This window comes from Geotrypetes seraphini, chromosome 1, assembly GCF_902459505.1.
Source record: "Geotrypetes seraphini chromosome 1, aGeoSer1.1, whole genome shotgun sequence".
NCBI lineage: Eukaryota > Metazoa > Chordata > Amphibia > Gymnophiona > Dermophiidae > Geotrypetes > Geotrypetes seraphini.
The window spans coordinates 353,071,530-353,098,515 of record NC_047084.1 but is presented as its reverse complement, the minus strand read 5'-3'; the positions used below and the strand labels follow the sequence as shown (position 1 = coordinate 353,098,515).

The following is a 26,986-nucleotide window of genomic DNA, read 5'->3' as shown; positions in this document are numbered from 1 at the left end:
CTTTGATGGAACACTTTTGTAAGGTGGAACACTGAGCACAAGATTCAACTCTGTGTTCAGGGCCTAAACACTGTAAACACCAACTATGAGGGTCAGTGATGGAAATAGGCTGTTGACACCTACAGCACTTTTTAAAACCCGAAGGTTTCGACATGGATGGAAAAAGTTTGTTTGCGAGGTTAAACTGAGAGAAATACCTGCCAAGGAAAAACTCGAAGGCTGAAGCCCAAGTTTGAAGAAAAAAGAAAAATAATATAATTTTATTTAGAAAAAACAAAACTACAGAAGAGAAATTGGACAAGAAGAAAAAACGCTGAAGCGGGAAGGCAACGCAGACTGAACAGAGTCCAGTCAAAAAAATACTTCTTCATTCCACAGAAAATGAAGAACTGAGGTACCGCGAGCGGGCGTCGGGCGGGAAGGCACTCGTGCATGCACGGTGCAGACAGTCACAAAGTTCCTTAAAACTTAGTGACTGTACACATTTCATACTATCCGTACCGGACTTCATGGATGACGTCACCTACATGTGAGAATATGCTGCCTGCTTGTCCTAGGATAACATGCCTCTAACACGTCCCTTTGAGATTTAGATGAACTACTAATAAACAGCAAAACCATCTAGAAAATAGCAAATTGGAAGGGTTTGGCAAGAAAAATGTCCATCTACCCTTTCATGCCACTTTTTGGACATTTTTCTCTTTTGAAAATGAACCCATTAATGGAATTGAAACATATAATTTCAGTCTATATACTTTATATAAAGGGGCTTACTTTTACATCAAAAGTGTGTTGCAGTTTTACCCGCACAGATTCTTGTTCCATGCGCTGTATTGTGGCTTGATATTCAGCAAACTTCTTAGATACCTACAATACAGTGAACAAAATAAACTTATGTGATCTATTTTCAACCTCAGTATATATGATTTTCTTTGAAGCAGTAAAGCATCAAGTCAGTGGAGTTGCAAACCAGCCAGTATTCAGCTGGCTTGGTTGGTTTTATCAGGGACACTGGCAGCTGATATGACCTTAAAACCAGGAATATGAATGTAAACAATTCTCCTATCACTACTACTAATACCATTTCTACATATCATTTCCATAGCATTACTAGCTGTATGAAGCACTGTACTCAACACATATGAGATAGTCCTTACTTGACATAGCTTAGAATCTATTCAAGATAGACAAATACGAGTTTAGGGAGTTATTTATAGTGGCAATGATTAAAACAGACATGGGTACTGAATAGGTGAATAGGAGCAGACATTCTTCACATATGCCTCCAATTCTATTCCCCTGTCATTCACTCAATTGTGGCTCCTTATCTCCTCATGATTGTACCTTTGCTATCACCACCAGGTTCTTCTAGACCAGGGGTAGGCTATTCCGGTCTTCGAGAGCCACAGGCAGGTCAGGTTTTCAGGATATCGCAATGAATATGTATGAGATGGATTTGCATGCACTGCCTCCTTGAGATGCAAATCTATCTCATGCATATTTATTGTGGATATCCTGAAAACCTGACCTGCCTGTGGCTCTTGAGGACTGGAATTGCCTACCTCTGTTCTAGACACACTTCACTACTAGGCTCTTCTAAAAACACAACCAGGCTCCTCCAAACACACTTCCTGATCAACCTGGCCACAAAAATAATTTGTCTCCACCGGTCCCACTCTGGTCATCACTGAGTCCTCTTCAACCCTCATGGGATTTCTGGGTCTTCTGGCTGCATCCGGTACCATTACCAGTCTCTTTGCTGGCTGCCACTGGCCCCTCTGGTTGTCACTTGCCATTCACCCCGATTCAGGGAAAAAAATGGTTCAATTCAATTCAATTTGGCTATTGAATTGATTTTTCAATTTAATTCACTTTTCCCACTCAATCGGGTGTATTTTTTTTCAAACATGTTGGCAGGTTTATTTTGTAGCCTCTTGTCCCATCCCATGCTGCCACAGTGATGTAAACAAAATAAACAAAAAAGACTTTTCCTCTCTGTTAGGTCCTAGTTCATGCTTATTGTCTGACACCAGCTCTAGCAGGATACACATTTCAAATCTGACATATTGTAAGCACAAAATAGAAAATAAGTTTTTCTACCTTATCTGGTCATTTTATTATTCAAATCATGTTGATCCCAGGCTCTGGTTTCTGTTTGTCTTCTGTTAACCCACTCACCAGGGTCTCCTGCCCATTTGACATTTTCTTCTTTCTCTGTGCTCACCATCCATCTTCCATCTCTATACCTTCCCTTCCACTGCCATATCCAATATTTTTGTTTCTTTCCTACTGGTAGCATCTCTCTCTCTCTCACCCTGCCTTGTGCCATGGGTCAGACCTCTCTATTCCCTTCCATGACACATCTCTCCCCTCCTCCCCTCCATTATCATGTGCAGCATTTCTTTATTTCTCCTCATACACAATCTCTCCCTCCCTCCACCCTATGTCCAACATTTCTCTCTTCTCTCTCTCTTCTCCATGCATGTCTCCCTCCTCTCCATCATATGCAAGATGTCTCCCTCTCACCTCTTTCTACCTATGTTGCATCTTTTACTTCCTCTCCTCTACCCCATGCCCAACAATTCTTCCTCTCTCCCCCCATATGCAGCAACTATCCCTCCTATCCCCCTGTGCATCAGCTTTCTTCCTTCGTATCCCTATGAGCAAAGCTTTTCATCCCTCCCTCCCATCCCCACGTGTAGCAGTTTTCCATCCCTCCTTTTCTCCTGAGGTAGCACGGTTAACAGGCCTGCCCTGCTCAGGCTGCCCTCTGTTGCATCATCAATGATGTAATCAGTGACACGGCAAAGGGAAAGCCCCTGATGGGGCAGGCCAGGAGCAGCCTTTTTAGAGCGCTGCCTCTGCTGGCCGGCCACTGCCATTGCTACTGCTGCTTTAGGAGGCCCAGAGGTATCAGGACTCACTGACTCAGTGAGTCAGATTTTTTTTTTAGAAAATGAATCAATTTGAATCGATTCACTGAAGTGAATCAGTGAATCGATTCAAATTGGTAAATCAGGCAGCATTAGTCTCTAGTTCTTCTGGCATCTTCCCTCTAGGTCTACTGGCTGCTTCTGGTACCATTACCAGTCTGGTTACTACCAATCCCTCTGCTAGTCACTCGTCTGTTACCATCAGCCTAGGACCTCTGATTCCTCTGGCTACTTCCTCCAGTCACTCTTCTGGTCACTTGTCAGTCGCCATCAGTCAAGGGTTTCCAATTTTTCTGGCTGCTTCTCTCTCCTAGCTGTTTCTGGTACCATTACCACTTTTTTTTCTGGTTGCCACTGGTCCCTCAGTCTCTCCCTGAGGACTTTCCTGGTTACTCAGTCTTTCACTGAGAACATTGGCTCCTTGGTCTCTGAGGAAAATCTTGGCCACTCAGACACTCTTCATCAGTGATGGTTGATCATCAAGCTTGAGCACTCTCTGATCATTCTATTGGTCACAGGCCGGTCAAGGTCAGGCTTGCTGAGGATTAGGCTTTCACTAGCATTTCCCCCTTTGAGGGTTGCCTAAGCTCTAGAAGGAGCTTACTTTTCCAGGTTCTTTATTCTAGAAGTCTTGTCTTCAAATCTCTTTTTCACTCAGGGTGAGTAGAGAACTCCCAGGTGTCTTTGCAGCATCTATATACAAATGAGTTCCTTCTTCTGATGCTAAATCTTCCCTTTCTTGGCCAGTTATGGGACATACACTCCATCACAACACCACAGTGTATATAGCTGAGGTAGAACATCAAATGGTGGATGAAACATATGATAAAGAATTATCTATGATCCTACAAGTGAATTATTGAATATGATATTAGATATACTTTTACAAACTTTGGAGTCTGGTATTATCACTAATGGAGAATTTAATTTTTTGTCATGCAAATATCCTGTAACTCCAGTTATTTACTTTGTCCCTAAGATACATACATTTTTATTTGATCTCCATAATCATTTATTTATTCATTTTCATAGCACGTCCTCCCCAGAAGCTCAGAATGGGTTACAATAAAATAAAATTAGGTACTTAGAACTTCCCTATCTGTCCCGAAGGCTCACAATCTAGCTAAAAGTACCTGAGTAAACAATTAATAAAAATTAAAGATATAACAAATTTCCAAAAATGGTGAGGAAAGGGTATAATTCAAATTTAAAAAAGAAAAGAAAAAACATCCTAGTGTCCAGAATTGGCTCCATTTTAGAGCTTTTATCTGAATTTGTAGATTTTCATTTAAAGCATGAAGTACCACATGTTAATCCTGTATTAATCCTGTATTAAAGTCATTATCAGCATGATTAATTTTTTCAGTCATTTAGTGACCTTTGAAATCACATCTTTATATACCAACCTACTGCAGGAGGCTGCAATTGAAGTGGTATGTTAACATCTGAATATGTTGTCTCTTACATCATCTTGTTTTCAGTTTATTATGATTGCTACCATTGAACTAAGCAACAATTATTTTCAATTTGATTAGAAAGGTGTTTGGTTGTTTTGGGGTTGTTTTTTTTTTTTTTTGCAAATACGGAATACAGCAATGGGTGATAAGACGGCTCCCATATTGGCCTGCCTGTATGTGACAGCTTTGAAGTGCCTTGTGACTTGAACTTACAGTTCACCATGATTGTACATCATTATCAGTTACCATTTTTAGATCTCTAGGTATCTTTTGAGGGATCCTGATTTTCAACTACCATTTTCCTTAAAATCACTGATCGTATTAATTTATTGAGATATGACAATTACCATCCAAGACATTTGTAGTGCAATTTACCTGTTGGACAATTTTTGAGACTTTGCAGAATATGTTCTAGTCAGCAAGATTTTGAGACCAAGGCTGATGAGATATGGAAAAGGTCTGAGGAGGAAAGCTATACACATTCAATCTTTAAGAAGGCTTCTAAGAGGCCCAGCAATTTTTATTGTTGAAATCAAGTCCTCCTATCATGGATTCATCTTTGGTGTATGTACTGCAATACTTACACAATGCATTTAAGATTAAGGGCCTCTTTTACGAAGCCGTTTAGCGTGGGCCGCTGTGGTAATGGCCCCGAAGCCCATAGAGATTTAAAAGGCTTTGGGGCTGTTGTCACATGGCAGCCACTAGTGAAGCTTTGTAAAACAGGCCCTAAATGTATAAAGCAACATTGGGAATGTTTTGCAATATCATGCAGTTTTTCAACAATTTTCTAGATTTGCATTTTCAAGAGGGCAAAATTTAAAGCAATGGATGACAATATTTTTTTCAACAATCTACTAACACTTGAAATATTCCCCATGTGGGACATAGTCCATGAGGTGATTTCAGTGTATGTGTATACGATGCATGCTATCAACTGAGCAACTGTGAGAGTTTAGTCTTATTTATAAACAGCAGCAATATTTAAGCACTAACTGTGACTCTACAGCACATGTGTCAAACACAAGGTCTGCGGGCTGAATTCGGTCTGCCTGGCCATTTTATGCATAAGAACATAAGAACATAAGAAATGCCTTCACCGGATCAGACCGAAGTCCATCTTGTCCGGCGATCCGCGCACGCGGTGGCCCATTTAAGTACACCTTTTGGGAAACTCGGATTACCCATATCCCTCAATATGGTTTTCAAGAAGATGTGCATCCAACTTGCGTTTGAAACCCAGAACAGTAGTCTCCGCCACAACCTCCTCTGGGAGAGCATTCCAAGCTCCAACCACTCGCTGTGAGAAACAGAACTTCCTGACGTTTGTCCTGAACCTGCTGCCACTCAGCTTCAGGCTGTGACCCCGTGTCCGTGTGACTTCCGAAAATGTTAACAATGCTTCTTCCTGGTCTATTTTATCAAATCCTTTTAATATTTTAAAAGTCTCTATCAAATCCCCTCGCAGTCTTCTCTTCTCTAGGGTGAACAGACCCAGTTTTCTGAGACGTTCCTCGTAGCTCAAATTCTCCATACCTTTGACTAGTTTCGTGGCTCGTCTCTGCACCCTCTCCAGCAGAGTTATATCCTTCTTGAGGTATGGAGACCAGTGTTGGACACAGTATTCCAAGTGAGGTCTGACCTGCAGTTACTGTGTACCTAACATTACACTCTCCAGGAACCTCCTTGAGTTCTGATTCCCCCACCTTTTTACCTCTCCGCCACTGAAATTTAAAATCTTTGGCAGTTGACTCGAAGCAAGCCTCCCGCTGTCACCCTGCCCCAGAAGTGTTCTTTCTGCAGCGTGCTGCCTATGCAGGAAGAGGAGGTGCTGGAGAAAAAACACTTCCAGGGCACAGCGACGGCAGGAGACTGGCTTTGCGTTGGCTGCCCGAAAATTTTAAATTTCAGTGGTGGGGAGGTAATAGGTGGGGGAGTTTGGAACTGGGGGCTGTTGTACCATAAGATCCAACTGAGAGGGGAGGGTTGAGGTTGGGAATAAGGGACAGACATGCTGCATGGGCTGTGGGGGGAGGGGGGGAGAGGGCGTTGGGAAAGCAAGGACAGATGCTGCAAGGGCAGGGAGGGGTGGGAAAGGACAGAGGCTGCATGGGCTGGGGGTTAGAAAGGGAGAGAAAGAGAGATGTTGCTGGTGGGTGAGGGAAGAAAAAAAGAAAATTCTTGGACATAGGTGTATGGCATGGGAGGGAAAGAGAGATGGTGTACATGAGGAAGAGGAAGAATTGTTGGACATGATAGTGGTGGAGAGGAGGGAGTAAGAAGAGATGACTCAAAGAAGGGAGAGATGTCAGATTCTGGAGAAGGGTGATGGCAGGAGGGAAGAGAGAGATGTCAGACCACTGGAATAGGAAGGAGAGAGAGAGAGAGAGATGCCAGACTATGGAATGGAAGGGAAGGAGGGGGGAGAGAGATGCCAGACTTCATGGAGGAGAGATGCCAGACCACAGAAAAGAGAGGAGAGAAGGAGAGCGATGTTTGCCCTCATGAAGAGGGAGAGAGAGACGCCAGGCTATGGGAGATGAGACAAATTCTAGGCTATGGAAAGGAGAAGAGAAAGATGCCAGACCATATGAGGGGGGATGTCTGACCATGGGATAGGGATGAGATGGTGCAAAGGGATGGAGGGGAAGGTGAGACAGAGGGAGGAGTTGGTGCACAGCAATGGGTGTGGCAGGGAAGATATAAGAAGAAATGCTTCTTATGGATAAATGGGAATAGGGGAGAAGAAAAAGGGAGGAGATAGTACACATGGATAGATGGAAAGGGTAGACATGGAAAAGTAGATAAGATTTTAAGAAGAAAGCAGAAAAATGGAAGAAAGTTTGAATTTTAAAAGTTAATGCTAAAGATGGATGTATAAGTAAAGTTAAGTATTACATTACATTAGTGATTTCTATTCTGCCATTACCTTGCGGTTCAAGGCGGATTACATCCAAACTAAAACAAGAATTACATTTCAACTTTGAAGTAATAGATTAAACAATGAGATAAAATTTTAAGGGAGAATTATGGGTTTTAGATAATGTTTGGTAACTAGAAAAATTAGAGAGTACTAAGGGTTTATAGAGTGTTGGATGTTGGGTTAGGATTGTTGTGCTGGATAGGTTTTGCAACTTTTTCTACAACTCTGCTGTTACTTTGTGTCAATGTGCTTTATTGTTCCACCCTGTAAATTGACAGAGTGTTGTCACCATGTACCATTACGCACGGGGCCCCTCCCCCTCCATATTAAAAGCTGGAGCAGAGGCCAGTGTTCTCCGTCACGTGGAACCAGTGTGTTACTTTTCTGAATGGTACGTACCTTTTTCTTTACGAGTTTTTCCTCCGGTATGGCAGCCTCTAAGCTTCTTATATTACACGGAAATGTGACTAGGAAGAATGTAGTTCATGTTTCTGTGTGGTTTTATTCTGCATTTTTGCATTACAGATTATTGTTCACGGACATCTAAAGCTATACCTGTTTTTTACTGTTGAACAAGCGTTAAAACTCGGTGGAGTCTCCTGAAGCAGACACCAAAACAGGGTCGCGTTGAGACCCTATTGAACCTCTTTCAAAAGCTAAGTGAGGTTTAATTTTTCCAGTGACATCTGAATGCAACCAATATATTTTTGTATTTGAAAGATTTTATTATATCTAAGAAAATAAGACATATAAATAAATATAAAAAGAAATATAAATTCCCCAGTGCTCAGCATCACCCGGAGAGTGACCTATTTATATCAAACATGCTATGACTGGATGGTGAACTCTTCGTCCTAAGAGGGGGTTACCTCCCCCTCTTCAGAGTTTCATATGTCTGAGCTACCTTTGACTTTAGTTTATCTCTCGAGGTTTTGCTTTCGCCTTACCTAGTCAGTTTCTTTCATACTTAACCAAACGACTTTACTGACTCCTATTATAGGATATATTGTCCCTGTTTAGTGTTAGTAACAAAGATGGATGTATGGCAGAAAATGAAGGAGAGAAAAACAGCAAATGGATAAGAAGTTCCTGAATATACAATTAAGAGCACATACAGAAGGAAGTGTAGCCAGAGACTGGGAAAAGATGGTTTGAAAAACAAAATCACCAGACAACAAAGGTAGGGGAAATTATTTTATTTTCAATTTAGTGATTGAATTGTCAATTTTGAGAATTTACATCTGCTGTCTATATTTTGCACTGTTCAGAAAGAAATGTATTTGTTTCTATTTCTCTGGGGTTGTACTGCATGCAGAGTCTTGAATCTTAGGGTTTTGTTTGTATATATTACAGTCATGTGAAAAAATTAGGACACCCCATGAAATATTCAGTTCTTTCTTAAGAAATGTTCACATATTGATGTCAACTCTTTTTTTTTTTTTAATCTCTAGAAAAGAAAGGCGAGCAGGAGGCAGGAGAAGACAACTACAGGGGAGGAAAGCAGGGAAACACACAAGGAGAGAAGAAGGGAAAAAGAACAGAAGGAAGCAGAGAGAGAGAAAGTGGCAGCGGCAAGAGTTAGCTCTGCCTACCCCCCGACGTCATCCACCGGAGCTCCCCCTTAAAAGGGAAGGAGCCAACCGCACTCAGCCATTCGGCGTGCATTGAAGGCGAGTGTTAAAGGGAAGGAGCCAACAGCACTCAACTAAAGGCTCGGGCAGGCGAGCAGGAGGTAGGAGGAGACTACAGGGGAAGAAAGTAGGCAAACATGAGAGGAGAGAAGAGGGGGAGAAAAAGCAGAAGGAAGCAGAGAGAGAGCAAGGGGCAGCGACGAGAGTTAGCTCCACCTACCCCCGATGTCATCCGCCAAAGTTCCCCCTTAAAAGGGGAGGAGCCAACGGCGCTCGACTAAAGACTCAGGCAGGTGAGCAGGATGCAGAAGGAGACTATAGGGGAGGAAAGCAGGCAAACGCGAGAGAAGAGGGGGAGAAAGAGCAGAAGGAAGCAGAGAGAGAGCAAGGGGCAGCAGCGAGAGTTAGCCCGGTAGGCTGGTGACCTGCCTACCGGGAGCCAAGGTAGAAGATATAGTGAGCTGCATCGACAGAATCATCGACAGCAAGGAAGAGGAAAATACGGCGATGGTGATCCATGTGGGGGACAAACAACGTGAGAAACAGGAACTACAACAGGGAAGTACTGAAGGACCAATTCTGGATGCTAGGAAGGAAGCTGAAAACCAGAAAGCTAAGGGTAGCGTTCTCAGAGATCCTGCCGGTATCCAGGGCCGATGAGAAGAGGCAGATGGCGCTGCAAGCAGTCAACGCGTGGATGAGTTGCTGGTGTGAGGAAGAAGGATTCCATTTTGTGTGCAACTGGACAATGTTCTGGGGGAAGAGCAAGCTATACAGGAAGGATGGACTCCATCTTAGCAGAGACAGAACAAGGCTACTTGCAAGCAACATCAAGCTAGAAATTGAGAAATTTTAAACTAGGAAGAAGGGGAAAGCTGACAGTCAACCAAAAGTCAATGGTTCAGGAACCGGTAAACCCAGAGGACACCGTGCAGGAAGATTGTGGGGAAGACTCACCGGATCATAGGCAAGGCATAAATCCTGACGGATCGAAAGGGACACAAGAGGGAAGGAAATGCAAGAAAGTAACAGGCTGCAAACTCAAGTGTATGTACATTAACACAAGGAGCCTAAAGAATAAGATGGGGGAATTGGAAACTATGGCACAAAAAGATAACCTTGACATCATCGGCATCAAGGGAACATGGTGGAATGAGGAAAATGTCTGGGACACTGTGCTACCGGGATAAAAGCTATACTGCAGAGACAGAGTAGGTCAAAAAGGTGGGGGTATTGCCCTATACATCAAAGAAGGAATTCAGTCTACCGGAGAGAACATGCCAGAAATGAAAAATAAGGTAGAATCTCTATGGGCCAAAATTCCGGGAACAAAAGGAATGGAAACGAAGATCGGCATCTACTACCGACCCCCAGGACAATCCAAAGAAACTGATGGAGAAATGACGGACAAGATTAAATGCAACTGCAAGGGAGGCAACGCAGTTATCATGGGCGACTTCAATTATCCGGGGATAGACTGGAACCTAGGCACCTCCGGCTGCGGTAGAAAGACCAAGTTCCTGGATGCTATAGGTTATTGCTTCCTGGAACAACCTGTCAAGGAAAATATGAGAAGAAATGCAATTCTGGACTTAATTCTAAATGGACTACGAGGACAGGCGAAAGGTGTAGAAGTAGAAGAGACGCTGGGAAGCAGTGATCACAATATGATCTGCTTCAACCAGGACACAGGGGTAAAACATCGATCCAGAATGACAGCCACAGCACTGAACTTCCGAAAAAGAAATTATGAAGAGATGAGACTCATGGTGGGGAAGAAGATTAAGAAGAAGATAATCACTGTATAAATGCTAGAGCAAACATGGTCCCTTTTTAAGGACACAAGTCACCAAGGCACAGAATCTATATATATACCGTGTATCAACAAGGGATCCAAGAGGAAAAAGAACATGGAACCGACATGGCTCACTGTAGCAGTGAAAGACGTGATCAAAGACAAGAAGACTTCGTTTAAGGAATGGAAACGGATGAAAACTGGAAAAAGCATAAACAACATCAAAGCAGATACCATAAGGCGGTAAGAGGGGCCAAAAGAGACTATGAGGAAAAAATAGCCAAGGAGGCAAAAAAATTCAGGCCACTCTTTCGATATATTAAGGGGAAACGACCCGTGAGAGAAGCGGTGGGGCCGTTGGATGACAATGGAATAAAGAGAGTGCTAAAGGAAGATAAAGCCATCACCGACAATCTGAACACATTTCTTGCGTCTGTATCTACCGAAGAGGATATGCACAACATACCAAAAGCCGACAGGCTATACGCAGGAAACAAAGACAGGAAACTGGGTTGACGGTCAGTCTAGAAGAGGTATGCAGGCAGATTGATAGGCTTAAAAATGATAAATCCCCTGGACCAGACGACATCCATCCGAGGGTAATCAAGGAACTGAAAGAGGTTACAGCTGAACTGCTTCAACTGATAGCCAATTTGTTGATCAAATCAGGAAGGATTCCGGAAGACTGGAAAGTGGCAAATATTACGCCGATCTTCAAGAAAGGTTCGAGGGGAGATCTGGGAAACTAAAGACCAGTGAGTCTGACCTCAGTACCGGGAAAGATGGTAGAGGCGCTGATAAAGGACCGCATCATTGATCACCTAGACCAGTGGTCGGCAAACTGCGACTCACGAGCCGCATGCATCTCTTTAGCCACTTGAATGCGGCTCATGGCTCGTGCCCAACCTTCCTCCCTGCCCTCCCCCAAGCCACCGCCGCCGGAGAATAGGCTGCTGCTGCCATCCTATTCAGACCAGGAACAGACCGCAGCTTAGTTCTCCCTTCTTCCCCACTGAAGCGCAGAGCCAAAAAACTCTCGCCACCTGACGTCAATTCTGACATCAGAGAGAAGGTTCTAGGCCAGCCAATCGCTGCCTGGCTGGCTGGAACTTCCTCTTCGACATTAGAATTGACGCCGGGTGGTGAGAGTTGGTCGGCCCTGTGCTTCAGCGGGGAAGCAGGGAGAGCTCAGTCAGAACTCGGCGACGGCCTGTTCCCCGATGGTGGCAGTGGCAGCCTATTCTCTGGCCACGGTGGCTTGGGAGATGGCAGGGAGGGCGAAAGAAAGAAAGGAGGGGACATGGAGGGAGAAAGAAAGAAAGAAGGGAGACAGAAAGAAAAGGGGCATGGAGAAAGAAAGAAATGGGGCACAGAGAGAGAGAAAAAGACAGACATACAGAAAGAAAGGGGGCATGGAGAAAGAAAGAAATGGGGCAGAGAGAGAGAGAAATACAGAAAGAAAGGGGGCAAGGAGAGAGAAAGAAAGAAGGGGGCAGGGTGAAAGAAAGAAAAAGTTGGGGGAGGGAATGAGATCTGGAGGAGAGGACGCATACAGGAGGCTGAAAGAAGGGAAGCAATATTGGATGCCCAGTGTGACAAACCCAAGTCCATTTCGGGTTTTGTCCATAACAAACCCAAATCCATCCCGGGTTTTGCCCTAAGGATCAGGAGAAAACACAGTGAGCCTAGCTGCAGGAGAGCTGATCAGGTGACAGACCTATTAACAGATCAAGCTGACTGCTGCTCAGACAATGATATGGCGTTAGAAGAGGCAGGGCAGAAAAAGGTTAGGGAGGAAAGCTGGACCCAGTGCAAACCCATCCCTGCCACTGTCAGAAGTCTGATACCGTTTGAGCAGCCTTTTAGAACTGGGGCTAAAGAGAAACCTGCCTGTAGTAATAGGAAGCAGAGAAAACCCTTCCCCCACTTACTCAGAGGGGGAGTGGCTCTCCACAGGATATAACGTGGCTCCTCAGAACAGGAGGAGAAAGAAGGCACACTGGAGACAAACAGCAGGGGAGGATAAGTTCCTCTCTACCCTACCTGCAGTGGCTGGTGACACAGACTGGCAAATGTCCGATGCAGAGGAGATGTGTTCTGCCTGAGGTTTTGAAGCAGCAGGAAGAAGAAGCTATGGAGACTCAAGAAAGCAGGGTAGGAATTGAGGCTTACCCCATAGCAATGGAGATGCAGTGAATCTTTGTAGTGGTGTTTGCCTACAGATTTGAGTGTCCAGTCAATCTATACCTTCTTGGGCAAAAGGTTAGGTTCTCTATTGAGCTTGAACTTTGCATTGTTCCTTATAGCCTTAAGGTTTGCTGCCTACAAGTGTGTGCATGTTTCCTCAGCTACTTACCAAGCTAGGAAATCACAGCTGTGCATGATTACTGCAGCAACGTTTCAGAGAGAAACGTATGCATGATACTGGGATTTGATCAGTACAGTGATTTTGTTTGGTATGTGATAAAACATCACATGCCTAAAGTATATCTGCTCTGGTGAAGAGGACTGAGTTATATTTTATTGTTAAAGCCCAGAAGCAGGGGACTACACTTAAGCCATTGCTGGCGGACTTGAACACTTTGATTTTTGGGGGGATTTTGATGTTTTTGTTTCTTATGATTACATGGAATGAATGTTTTCTGTAACTACCAGGCAGAAGCCTGCATTTTTGTTTATTTGGCCAGTGGCTGAAATAAAGCTATTTTGTTTTGCCATTTCTGACTTGGGATTCTTTACCTTGCATGCTCATGAGGCAGATACTGTGCCTGAATTAAGACCTGAAGGATCCCTTGGTAGTAAGGGACACACTGGAACTGAGGTTTTGATCATGTCCCCATGGGCTCACTGCGCCTTACAGGAGCGCGGGTGTGACAACAGTCAGAAGAATAAAGTGCAACCATAGACTCATGAAATCACCAGACAACAAAGGTAGGAAAAATGATTTTATTTTCAATTTAGTGAACAAAATGTATCTGTTTTGAGAATTTTATCTGCTGTCTATATTTTGTACTATGGCCCCCTTTTACTACACCACAATAGCGGTTTCTAGCGCAGAGAGCCTATGAGCATCAAGAGCAGCGCAGGGCATTCAGCACAGCTCCCTGCATTAAAAACCGTTATCACGGTTTAGTAAAAAGGGAGGAGGTATATTTGTCTATTTTTGTATAGTTGTTACTGAGGTGATATTGCATAAAGTCATCTGCCTTGACCTCTTTGAAAACTCGCGGAATCTAAGTGTTAATTAACATTTTCTCTGCATACAGTGTGCTTTGTGTTTTTTAAAATTTTATTGTTGGTAGATCATTTTGATTTGACCACGAAGGTAAGGGAGAGGAAAGGAGGGAGGGGAGCTGCTGAAAGACATCTAGTAATCCTTGCAGGCTTGACTGTGCAGGGAATTATTTTTGTAAAATCATGTTTTGTTATGCGACTAGCATTATTTAGAATTTAATTTCTATAAATGAATAGAATAGAAATGATATAAAATTGCTTGCTTGTTTTTATGTGCTGAAGGGAAGTGGAGAGAGAGTGGGCTGAGGACGCTAAAGGGAAATGGGGAAGAGAGAGTGGGGAGAAGACGCTGATTTATAAATTGACAATTGTACAGAATGTTGTTTCTTTTTATACTTTAATATAATAAATTCAATATAAAACTATTCGAGGCTTGTGTGGATGGGATCAGATGGTTTGCAGGGACGGGGACCGAGCTCACGGGGACGGAGACAAATTTTTTTCCCCGTGTCATTCTCTAAGCTCTGCCATGAATCGATTTCGACTATGTGCGGGTGAGCAGGGTGTCAGTCAGGTTGAAGTAGCCGTCATAGTGCAAGCGGGCATGGGGTATGGCTCTCAAAAAAATATCTTAATCGTTGTACTGCTGATTTTGGCTCTTTTGACTAATGAGTTTGCCTACCACTGATCTAGACGAACACGGCTTCAGCAAAGGAAGATTTTGCTTGACGAACTTGCTGCACTTCTTCGAGGGAGTAAACAGGGTGACAAGGGTGACCTGGTCAATATTGTATATCTGGATTTTCAGAAGGCGTTCGACAAGGTCCCGCATGAACGACTACTTTAAAAAATTGCGAGCCATGGAATCGAGGGTAAAATACTCATGTGGATTAAAAACTGGTTGGCGGATAGGAAACAGAGAGTGGAGTGCCGCAGGGTTCGGTGCTTGGACCCGTGCTCTTCAACATATTTATAAACGACCTAGAAATTGGTATGACGAGCGAGATGATACAATTTGCGGAAGATACAAAGTTATTCAAAGTAGTGAAGACACAGAAGGATTGCAAAGACCTGCAACGTGACAAACACAATCGAGAAATGTGCTGCGACATGGCAAATGAGGTTTAATATGGATAAGTGTAAGATGATGCATGTCGGTTACAAAAATCTTATTCACGAATACAGGATGTCCGGTGCGGTACTAGGAGAGACCCCCCAGGGAGAGAGACTTGGGAGTACTGGTCGATGAAGCTGTTCACGCAATGTGCGGTGGCGGCGAAAAGGACAAACAGAATGCTAAGAATGATTAAGAAGGGGATCATGAACAGATCGGAGAAGGTTATCAAGCCGCTGTACTGGGCCATGATACATCCCCACCTGGAAAACTGTATCCAGCACTGGTCGCCGTACATGAAGAAGGACTTGAAAGGGTCCAGAGAAGATTGACTAAAATGGTTAAGGGGCTGAAGGAGTTGCCGTACAGTGATAGGTTAGAGAAACTGGGCCTCTTCTCCCTTGAAAAGAGGAGACTGAGAGGGGACATGATCGAAACATTCAAGATAATGTCTTAGTAGATAAAGACAGGTTGTTCACCCTTTCCAAGGTAGGGAGAACGAGAGGGCACTCTCTAAAGTTAAAAGGGGCTAGATGCCGTACAAACATAAGGAAGTTCTTCTTTACCCAGAGAGTGGTGGAAAACTGGAATGCACTTCCGGAGGCTGTTAGAGGGGAAAACACCCTCCAGGGATTCAAGACAAAGTTAGACAAGTTCCTGCTAAACCAGAATGTATGCAGGTAAGGCTAGACTCAGTTAGGGCACTGGTCTTTGACCTAAGGGCCACCGCGGGAGTGGACTGCTGGGCACGATGAACCACTGGTCTGACCGAGCAGTGGCAATTCTTATGTTCTTAGGTAAACAACATTTTTTTCCCTTGATTTACTCATGAAACAAAAGAGATCCACAAAAATGTGTATTCTGAGGAATAAATTAGGACACCCTACACCCTAATAGCTAGTGTTACCCCTTTTGGCTGAAATAACTGCAGTGAGACACTTCTTGTAGCCATCTACCACTCCTCAATGCAGAATTCTTTCAGCTGTGAGATGTTTGAGGGTTCTTTTGCATGAACAGCCTGCTTCAAATCACCCCACAGCATCTCAATGGGATTAAGATCAGGGCTTTGACTCTGCCACTCCAGGACTCTCCATTTCTTAGTTTTCAGCCAGTCCTTGGTGGATTTACTGATATAAGAACATAAGCAGTGCCTCTGCTGGGTCAGACCAAGGTCCATCATGCCCAGCAGTCCACTCATGCGGCGGCCCATCAGGTCCAGGACCATCTATGTTTTGGGTTATTGTCATGTTGCAGGGTCTAGTTCCGCTTCAGTTTTAATTTTCTTACAGATGTTCTCACATGTTCCTCAAACACCCTCTGATACATCGTAGAATTCATGGTGGATTCTATGATGGTAAACTGGCCAGGTCCTGTTGCAGCAAAGCATTCCCAAACCATGACACTTCCACCTGAATGCTTTACAGCTGGTATGAGGTTCTTTTCCTGGAATGCTGTATTTGTGTACGCCAAACATGTCCTCTTTTCTGGAGTCCAAATAATTCAATTTTAGACTCATCTGTCCATAGAACACTATTCCAAAAGTCCTGTCTACATTCTCTCTGGCAAACTTCAGTCTGGCCTTAATGTTTCTCTTAGAGAACAAAGGTTTCCCTCCTTGCACACCTCCCATGTAAGTTACCGTATATACTAGAATATAAGTTGATCCGAATATAAGTCGAGACTCCCTTTTTCCCCCCCCCAAAAAGGAGGAAAAATGGTTGACTCAAATATAAGTCATGCGGCTTAATATTCAAGTGTCCTGCCCTGTCAGGCTCTGCACCCAGCCCCTCCCTATCACGCTTTGCACCAAGTCCCCTTCCCTCCATCCCTCCCCTGTCAGGCACTGCACCCAGCACCTTTCCTTCCTCCCCTCCCCTGTCAGGCACTGCACCCAGCACCTTTCCTTCCTCCCCTCCCCTGTCAGGCACTGCACCCAGCACCCTTCCTTCCTTCCCTCCCCTGTCAGGCTCTGCACCCAGCACCCAGCACCCTTCCATCCTCCCCTCCCCTGTTAGGCACTGAACCTAGCACCCTTCCTTCCTCCTCTTCCCTGTCAGGCTCTGCACCCAGCACCTTTCTTTCCTTCCTCTGTCAGACTCTGCACTCTTCCTCCCAGGCTCTGCCTCTGTCCTCTCCTCCCTGCCCTATCTTCATACCACTGACGATCCATGGTGGAGGTGCAGTGGGTCCTCTGCCAATCTGTGGTGGAGATACAGCAGGCATGAGCAAGCTTTTCAAACTCCTGCCCCACTGCTAACCAGCTGCGTGATTGGATTTCCTCATCTGAGCAGCACAAACAGCAGCACAATTTGGCGCTGCTTCTTGGCACTCAGTGGCTTCCTTACTGGCTCTCACGAATTCTCGCGAGAATTTGCAGGAGCCAGAAAGGAAGCTGCTGAACACTGATAAGCAGCGCCAAATCACGCTGCTGCTCGTGCAGCTCAGATGAGAAAATTTGATTGCGCAGCCGCTTAGCAGTGGGGCAGGAGTTTGAAAAGCTTGCGCCTGCCCACTGCACCTCTACCACGGATCGGCAGAGGACCCGCTGCACCTGCACCTCCACGGATCGGCAGAGGCATGATAGGGCAGGAAAGAAAAGGGGGGCAGAGCCTGGTGCCAGCGGCAGTCTTTAAAAAAATTCTGGGATGGGGCATTGATCCGAATATAAACCAGGACCCCCATTTTTGGGCCAATTTTTGATTGTTGAGGCATGCACTTTCACATCACATCAACAGTAGCAAGAGCCTGCTTTAGGTCCCATGATGACATTTTAGGGTTTTGGAGACTTTTAGCATCTTGCAGTCTGCTCTGGGGGTCAACTTGCTTGGACAGCCAGTTGGCAGTAGCTTGCAACGTCCTCCACTTGTACACTATTTTCCAGACCGTGGAATGGCTAGTGTCAAATTCTTTCAAAATCTTTTAAAATCCCTTACAAGACTTATAAGCTGCAACAATCTTCTTTCTAAAGTCCTCAGGCAGCTCTTTTGATCTCACCATGGTGTTCACTCTCACAGCAGCAGTCATGAGCACATCATACTAAATGTCTGAGGTTTAAGTAGGGCAAACCTCCTTCAAAATGCTGAGTAACAATGTCTAATCATGTGCACCTGATGTGATACACCTGTGTGTGATTTAAGCCACTTTAAGTGGGAGGATATGTGTGGGTGTCCTAATTTATTCCTCAGAATACACATTTTTGTGGATATCTTTTGTTTCATGAATAAATCAAGGAAATATTTTGTTGTTTATCTGCAATTACATCACTTTGTTTTTCAGAGATAAATAAAAAAAAAATTGACATTGCTATGTGTACGTTAAGAATGAACTGAATATTTCATGGGGTGTCCTAATTTTTTCACTTGACTGTAGTACTTTTAGTTTGAGGTCCCCTATTTGCATAGGGGTTATCCGTGTTCTGGTAGGAATGAATGTTGAGAAGCATATAGTGTGCTTTGTGTAGTTTAATTTTGTGGTTAACCATTTTGTGTCATTAATAAGATTATATTGTGTGTATATATGAAAAATGAATAGAAAAAATGGTATTACAATTAGTACTATTATGGGGGCGGAGCTTGGGTAGGTTCTGGGGCGGAGTTTTCGAGCACCCCCCAAAAAAAACAAAAAAGTGTTCCGCTGCCTATGCTTAAAATGACTATTTGAATAAAGTTGGGATTAAGTATGGTAACATCGATGAGGGGAAAATAACAAGGTGAACTGCTGGAATGGTATCTCAGGGTGAGGAAGGATCTATACTTCTATTAAGACTAAGTATCCTAATAAAAAAAATTCAGCCCCACGACTTAGCCTGTGTTTTAGATTTCAGCCCCTTCATGTGATTGAGTTTGACACTCTTGCTCTACAGGAATGTTTTATGCCATTTTGTATCCCTGTCTTTTGTATATGTAGGATACACCATCAGATCACTCCAGACTTGAATTTTGGAACATTTGAGTAAACTTACAAGAATGGTAATTGCAGCTCCTTTGGTCCACCACTAGCTGGAGAAAAATCATTTGGTAACTGATCTCCGATTCACAGTATTAGAATCTCCACAGATGCCTCGAGGGGGGAATTTGGCCATCTTTTTATGGCATAAGGAACAGAAATGGATTTACACATTAAACATGGTTAGACCTAATGGATTTAATCAAGAGATCGAACAGTGATGGTGTTTCAATGCATCCATTTTGCAGATGTTTATTTGTGCATTTTCGAATACTGGAACACATTTTTTTTTTCTTCTATTATTACTTTTGTTTTTGGACGTTTTCCAATTGAGGTTTATTTCCTCATTTAGAAGTCATATTAAAAATGGCCCTCTTAATAACAAAATAAGATCAATGGTATAAAACAGCTGACAGCAGGGTCAACTAAATAATGCAACTTCTTCTAATTCTTAATACAAGTTTTCAACTAAAGTTGAAAGTGCAGTTTTACTTATATATAGGAAAAGTATAAATATCTGCTAGATTTGAAAAATACAGATGGAAATATTGCACATCAATTAAATGAAAAATACAATTACTAGTCATACTAAAAAAAAGCTGCTGTACCTTCTCAAGAGTTGAATCCAAACTACATATTTTCTCTTTCAAAAGTAGCTCTTGAGTTTTGAATTTCTCCAGCTCCTCAACCAATTTATTTTTTTCTGTTTTAAGAAAACTTAATTCTTCATTTTGTTTTTTCTTCTCTTCGTGTAGATGAAGTTTATCCTGATTGTATCAAGAGTAGAAGGAAGAAAAGACATAAATGAGATTACAGTTTAGATTTCCCAATATTTGGCAACTTAACTATCAATTTGCTGTGAACACACTTCTGATTATGTTGACCTGATTGAACAAGGCAGGGAACTGCACTGAATATGTTTAGGCAAAATGCAAAAAAAATCTGTTCATTCATTTTTTTTGTCTCAGCAACATGGGAATCAGCCAGGAATACCCCAGGATTCCCAAACATAGAAATAAATGCAAATTATGTCAGAAAACAGAGCACTAATATTATAACAAGTACAATATCTGAAAAACTGCTGCTATACAAAGCATGTTTTCAAAAGATAAAATAAGCAGCTCCTGTCAGATGAAATGCAACTTTCTTTCAAGGAATGCACATATGCATGCAATGTAGAGAGCCACTTGGGAGTGGGGATTGCAGAAATCCCCATTGGGATTCCCATGGGTACAGAAGAAGCTCCACAGGTTTCCCATAGGGATGGACGAAGCTACTGTGGGATTCCTGCAGGAAAGAAGTTGTTCTCTTAGGCTTACATGGCTGGCATCATGATTTTTGCAGTTGTCTGGGTCTGTGTCTGGGTAGGTAGAATCAATGTTTCAACCATGATGGCTGAAATATCTGTTCTACCTACCCAGACATGGTGAGACCCGGACGATTGCAACAATAAAGGAAGAAGTTGCTTTGGGATTCCTGCCAGAGTGTAATCAAAATCTCTGACTCCAGAATGAGATTTGGAATGCACAAAGGCAACTGGAGCACCAGAATGAGGCTTGGAACATACAGAAAGAGGCAACGGGAACACCTTACTGAGGATTGGAACATTCTCTGGTTGGATAGTGAATCCAAAAAAATCATGGGAGGTTGTTAGGGTTGAGAGGAAACAAGAGAGCTACTAGCAAGTGGATAATAGTGTTTACTCCTGTGGGTATAGGTGGGGGATGGAGGAGATTAATTGTGAGGATGGATGGGGATGGAATGGATCTTAGTGGGGATGGGCTAGGTTTCATTGGGGATGGGTGAAATTTCTGTCCCCTTACAACTCTCTAATGCAATATGCAAGTATCATTAAAAAATGTATAACAGCCTGAGAAATTCAGCACTAATAAATGTTCACTGAATCCTCATTGTTGCTACTATATGAAGCAGAGCTTTCTGGCTGCCCCCTCTTCTGCAGTTAAACAAACTATGGGCTAGATTCACTAAGCAAACTGATCATGTACTGATCGGTTTGCGACTCCTTTGTGACCCAATTCACTAACCTGTGTCCTGATCATCCTCCGATCCACGCATGCAAATGAGAGGGAACAGCATTCAAATAATGGTAGGCAGCGATTCACAAACAAAAACCCTGCAACATCGACTGGGCTGACTGATCACAAACAAGCAACTGCTGAGGACCAGTCCCTCAGTTCCTTTCCGACTGCCCTGCCTTCTGCCGCCATACTTTCTGCCCTGTTTTTATGCTCTCTGCCTGAATTCCTGCTTTCAGCCCCGAACTCCTGCCTGCCCCGAACTCCTGCAGCCCCGACTCTCCCGCCTGTCCTGATCTCCTGCAGCCCCGAACTCCTGCCTGCCCCAACTCTCCCACCTGTCCTCATCTCCTGCAGCCCCGAACTCCTGCAGCCCTGACTCTCTTGCCTGTCCCGATCTCCTGCCTGCCCCAACTCTCCCGCCTGTCCTGATCTCCTGCAGCCCCAAACTCCTGCAGCCCTGACTCTCTTGCCTGTCCCGATCTCCTGCCTGCCACGACTCTCCCATCCTTTTCCACAGTGCAAGCCCATGGTTTTAACCCATGGGCTTAAAGTGAGTTACAACTACGGGCTCGCAAAAAAGTTGAAAACAGTTTTAAAAAAAATTCTGCGGGCTCGGAGGGCCAGCGCATGCGCAGACCATCTAAAGATGGTCTGCGCATGTGTTGGGATCGTTATAGAGCGATCCGGGCAGGCAGTTGGGGGCGTGATTCTGATTGCCCTCATTTGCATGAGGGCAATTCGTGAATCAGTCCCTGGACATGGATCGAATCCGATCCGTGCCCTTAGTGAATCTAGCCCTATGGTCTTTAGCTGAAGTCTGTCACCTAACACCTGCCACAAAGTCAAAGTACTTTTTCCAGAAATGGATGGAAACTTGTAGAAAGAGGTAGAAGCAGTTAGAAACTAGTACAACATTGGAAGGATTGATTTCTAGCTAGGGGAAAGGGCTCTGGTATCAGCAGAGACAGCCCCCACAACTATATAATATATATTTTGCCCAGTAATCATATTTTAGGCCATTTCTCCTGCCTCTGACCCATAGTCCATAAGGAGACCTTCTTGCCAAGCCTGAAGCAAAAGACAGATTCAGGGTCATGTGCTTTGCCTTACTTGGCTTACTATGTCTTCCATACTAGCACAAATAAGGTAATATAGTAAATGATAGGAGTACAAGTACCAGAGCCTAATAAGTTGCTGGCCATTGTACTGCAAAAAGTTGGGGAAAATCTGCAGTCCATAAAGCACAAGGAAAAGAGACAAAGATACTATAACAATCAAGCACCCTGTACATAATCCCTATGTTACAGGTACCATCTAGAGAAGAGGGGAAAAACATACTTGACATCTAGTAGGATTTCCAAAGACTACCAGGTACAAACATAATCTCCTCTCATGGCCTGCCAAAATTGGCACTCCAAACCCAGGTGACCTGCTCTGAGGGGAACCATTGGCGAAAGTGCTATTGCATGCCTCACAAAGGCAGACAGAAGAGTTCCTCGCCTTGGGCTACAAGCAAAAACAACAAAAAAGGCAAGGTGGATATCTTAACAACCAAAACAAGTCTTTATTAGATCCCAACAAGGTCCCAATTTCAGCGTTTAAAAACACCTTCTTCAGGGGACACTTTGGTAAAATGATGCAGGTTCTCAATGAAACTGCTGAAGTAGAACAAACAAGATGCTTTGAACCTGCATCATTTTACCCCAGCTCAACTGAACCTGAGGGACAGGCCAGAAGCAAGCACTAGACAGAGCTGCACCGGCTATGTTCATCCACCTGCTGAGATACACAGAGTAATTTGTTCTTTCTATCTCCACCTGCTGATAGATGAACAATAACCTGCAAGTCTTTGGGTTGATCTCTGGGAAGTAAAGGAAACAAATTTACTAAGGGAGTACACTAGGGCCTCCTTTTACAAAACTGCAATAGCAGTTTTTAGCGCTGGGAGCTGTGCTGCTTCCGACGCTCATAGGAACTCAATGAGCGTCGGGAGCAGCATGGTCCATTCAGTGCGGCTCCCCGTGCTAAAACTGCTATCGCAGTTTGATAGAAGAGGAACTAGAGTTGTCCAAAAAACCTAAAGTTGGAAATTGAAGTTTTTCCTCATAAATTTGATAGTGCTTGATCAGAAAACAATTAAAAAAAAAAAAAAAAATGTTAAAGCCCATCCTGGGGTCCCTCAAAGTCACTAATTAAATAAAGCTCTGTTTTTCTTAAAATTTGCTATTTTCGCTTAATGGAGCAAATTGCTTGGTATTATAGCTATAACTTTTATATTTTCATATTCAGTAATGATATATTGATAAAAAGATATTTTATGCCAAGTCTGTTTTACTGAAGAAGAACAATAAATCAGTACAAAAATAACACTACAGAATCTTCAATATGCTTATTATAACAAGTGGGGTTGGATTCCTTAGAAAAGTGTTCTTCAACCTTTTTACACCTATGAACCAGCGGAAATAAAAGAATTATTTTGTGGATCAGCAAACTACTAAGACTGAAATTTTAAAAAAACATCTCCGCCCTGACCCCGCGAGCTCGGACCCGCAAACCATCTGATCCCATCTGCACAAGCCTCAAATAGTGATGATTTTATATTGAACATATTTTATTAAAGTATAAAAAGAAACAATATTTTGTATAATTATCATTTTATTTATTTATTTATTCATTCAATTTTCTATACCGTTCTCCCAGGGGAGCTCAGAATGGTTTACATGCATTTATTCAGGTACTCAAGCATTTTTCTCTCTCTGTCCCGGCGGGCTCACAATCTATCTAATGTACCTGGGGCAATGGGGGGATTAAGTGACTTGCCCAGGGTCACAAGGAGCAGCGTGGGTTTGAACCCACAACCTCAGAGTGCTGAGGCTGTAGCTTTAACCACTGTGCCACACTCTACAGAGCAAGGATCAACAAAACCCCTGTCTCCCCTTCCCTTCACATATATCCTCTCTACAATTAAGAAAACTGAATAAGCCAAATTGTTACAGAATGGTACACAGAAATATCATGCTAACAGAATACCACAGTCTCACATGACAGGAATAGTGTTAGGGAAGTGCAACTAGGGCAACTGCCCCCTGGTCAGAGAGAGCCCTAAGTCAACTGGAAGCTAAAGAAGCTTTGCAGTCCACAGTTATGTCAAACACCAGCTCTAGCAGGATACATATTTCAAATCTGATATATACTAATCACAAGATAGAAATAAAATTATTTTTTTCTACCTTTTCTCGTCTCTGGTTTCTTCTTTCATCGTCTTTTCACTCCCTTCCATCCAGCATCTGCCCTCTGTCTCTTTAATCCAGCATCTGCCCCTTCCCATCCACTGTCTGCCCTCTCCCCATTCCATATGGTATCTGCCTTCTTTCTATGTCCCTCTCCCCTTTCCATCCAGCCTGTGCCCCCTCTCTCCTTTTTACATGATTCATTCTGCTCTCATTTTTTTATCTCTCCTACATCAGATCTAGCATCTTTGTCCCTCTCTCCTTATTTCTCATCTGACCCCCCTTCCCAACATCGATCTCTCTCTACTTTCTCATTCCTCTGTCTTTCCTCTTTCCCTCATCTGATCTCTCCATTCCATCCTAACTCCTTCCCCTCCTGTAATCTCCCTACCAGCTGTTTCCTTCCTATTTTCCTTCCTCCCCTGTCCAGCAGTACCCCTTCCCCTCCCTCCTCCCCTGTCCAGGAGTATCCTTTCTCCCTTCCCTCTCCTTCTTCCCTCTCCAGCAAATGTTTCCTCTCTTTAGCTTAGCAGCAGCTCTGTGTGCTTTTAACTTAAGCACACAGCTGCCCCTAAGCAGTAGTTTAGCCGCGGTTTCATGAGGCAGCCTTGGGGCCTTTGGTAGGCCAGCCCACATTGCATCATCGAAGTGGGCCGGCCTAGTAAAGGCCCCAAGATTGTCTCATGAAACCACAGCTAAACTACTGCTTAGGGGCAGCTGTGTGCCAAAGTTAAAAGTACACAGAGCTACCGCTGCTGTTCTGGGGGTGCGGAGACAAGATAAAGGCAGGAGGCATATACAGCGGAAGGCATATGAGGCAGGAGACCCGGCGAAGGCAGGAGTCCCGGCATATGCGACGGCAACAGGAAGTTGCAAGTCAGCTGACACCTGCATTGCAGCCTCTCTTCCTGCCTAGTGTGCTGTTTGTGGAGAAGACCCGAATCCTTCATGGTCCGGCAAGAAATTTTTGCAGACCGGCACTGGTCCACGGACCGGCAGTTGAAGAACACTGCCTTAACACCACTAATGCAGTATTACAACCACAAAAGACTAGAAAAATATTCTCCTGCCATCAAATAATGATAAAAAGGCATTTTATGCAAAACATCTAGCAGTATTTTATTAAATGAACTTTCAATATCTTCACTTTATTGTGGAGAATAACAGAAATTTAGCATACTACACTAATAGCTAAACACGTACACTTTGGTGCAGTCATCTACCAATAGCGTTCCAAACACTCAAGCATTCAATGTCTTCTTGAGATAGTTATGATAAAGCCTGCAATTCATGAGTCCTTGTTGCAAGGAGTTGAACCCATTGCAGACTTTATCCTATCTCAAGAAGACACTAAGGCCCTGATTCTACAAAGTGCGTCCCGATTTTAGGCAGCTGTACAGCTGTCTAAATCAGCCAATCGGGATTCATGTTTTTTTAAAAAATGCTCCCCAGACAGGCCGCCTATATTGAGGGAGGCCCGCAAGATGCCTAAACTCGCCTAAGGGCCTTAGGCGGACCTAGGCGGCCCTACGTCTCCCTAGTAAAGGAAGAGATGCTTACAATGTAGGCCAACAAAATGCTGGTCTACATTGTAAGTAGACGCGGCCGCTATACTTATTGCGGCAAGGGATCTCTCTGCCACTATAAGTATAGCGGGCCGCGGCCGCCTGTCCAATTGCCGGCAGGAAGGTGCCCAAACCCTCCTGCCAGAAGATGCCCCCCCCGACACTACCGACCCCCCCCAACACTACCGATCACCGGCAAGAGGGTGCCCAATCCCTCCTGCCGGAAGACGCACCCCCCCCGCGCTAACAGCCCTCAAAACTCCCCCCCACCAAACTAACCTTTTTTTGTTGGCCAGAGGGGACTTGCCCGTCCAGCCGGCAGGCCCGCCTCGTCAAAATGAGGCGGGCCTGCCCCTTCCCGGCCCATCTTTCCGAAGCCTAAGGCCTGATTGGCCCAGGCTCTAGAAGCCTAGACCAATCAGGCCTTAGGCATAGCGGGTCCGCCCATCCCCACTTAATCTAAGGCCTGATTGGCCCAGGCTTCTAGAGCCTGCGCCAATCAGGCCTTAGACTTAGTGGGGATGGGTGGATCCGCTATGCCTAAGGCCTGATTGGTCCAGGCTTCTAGAGCCTGGGCCAATCAGGCCTTAGACTTAGTGGGGATGTGTGGATACGCTATGTCTAAGGCCTGATTGGTCCAGGCTTCTAGAGCCTGGGCCAACCAGGCCTTAGGCTTCGGAGGGTTGGGCCGGGAAGGGGCGGGCCCGCCTCATTTCGATGAGGCGAGCCTGCCGGCTGGACGGGCAAGTCCCGTCTGGCCAACAAGAAAAGTTTAGTTTGGTGGGGGGGAGGTTCGGGGGCTGTTAGCGTGGGGGGGGTGCGGAGGGGGTGCGTCTTCCGGCAGGAGGGTTTGGGCACCCTCCTGCCGGCAATCGGACAGGTGGCCGCGGCCCGCTATACTTATAGCAGCAGAGAGATCCCTTGCCGCGATAAGTGTAGCGGGCCGTGTCTAATCTAACCCGATTCTGTAACCAGCATCTGTACCATGGACGCCGGTTACAGAATCGGGGTTTAGTGTAGGCCCGATTCTGAATAGGACACCTCTCCCGGGCGTCCTATACAGAATAAGGGCCTAAGGGCCTGATGGCTTAAAAAATGTGTTTTAATGATTTTCTGATCA

The 26,986-nt window shown here is 44.3% G+C and overlaps 1 protein-coding gene across 23 annotated transcripts in view; it reads right to left on the bottom strand.

The window, feature by feature from the left end:
* The window catches only part of CCDC158 (coiled-coil domain containing 158), a 1,147,529-nt gene that overhangs the window by 247,017 nt on the left and 873,526 nt on the right, over positions 1–26,986 (bottom strand). For all 23 annotated transcript variants that reach the window (XR_004536446.1, XR_004536447.1, XM_033914104.1 and 20 more), the window contains 2 exons: positions 19,641–19,799; positions 775–867 (listed from right to left, as the gene is read on the bottom strand). Coding sequence is in view for 21 of the 23 variants with exons in the window: in XM_033914104.1 (XP_033769995.1) it covers positions 775–867; positions 19,641–19,799 (252 nt within the window). In the remaining 2 variants the exon portion in view is untranslated. The remainder of the gene's footprint in view (positions 1–774; positions 868–19,640; positions 19,800–26,986) is intronic.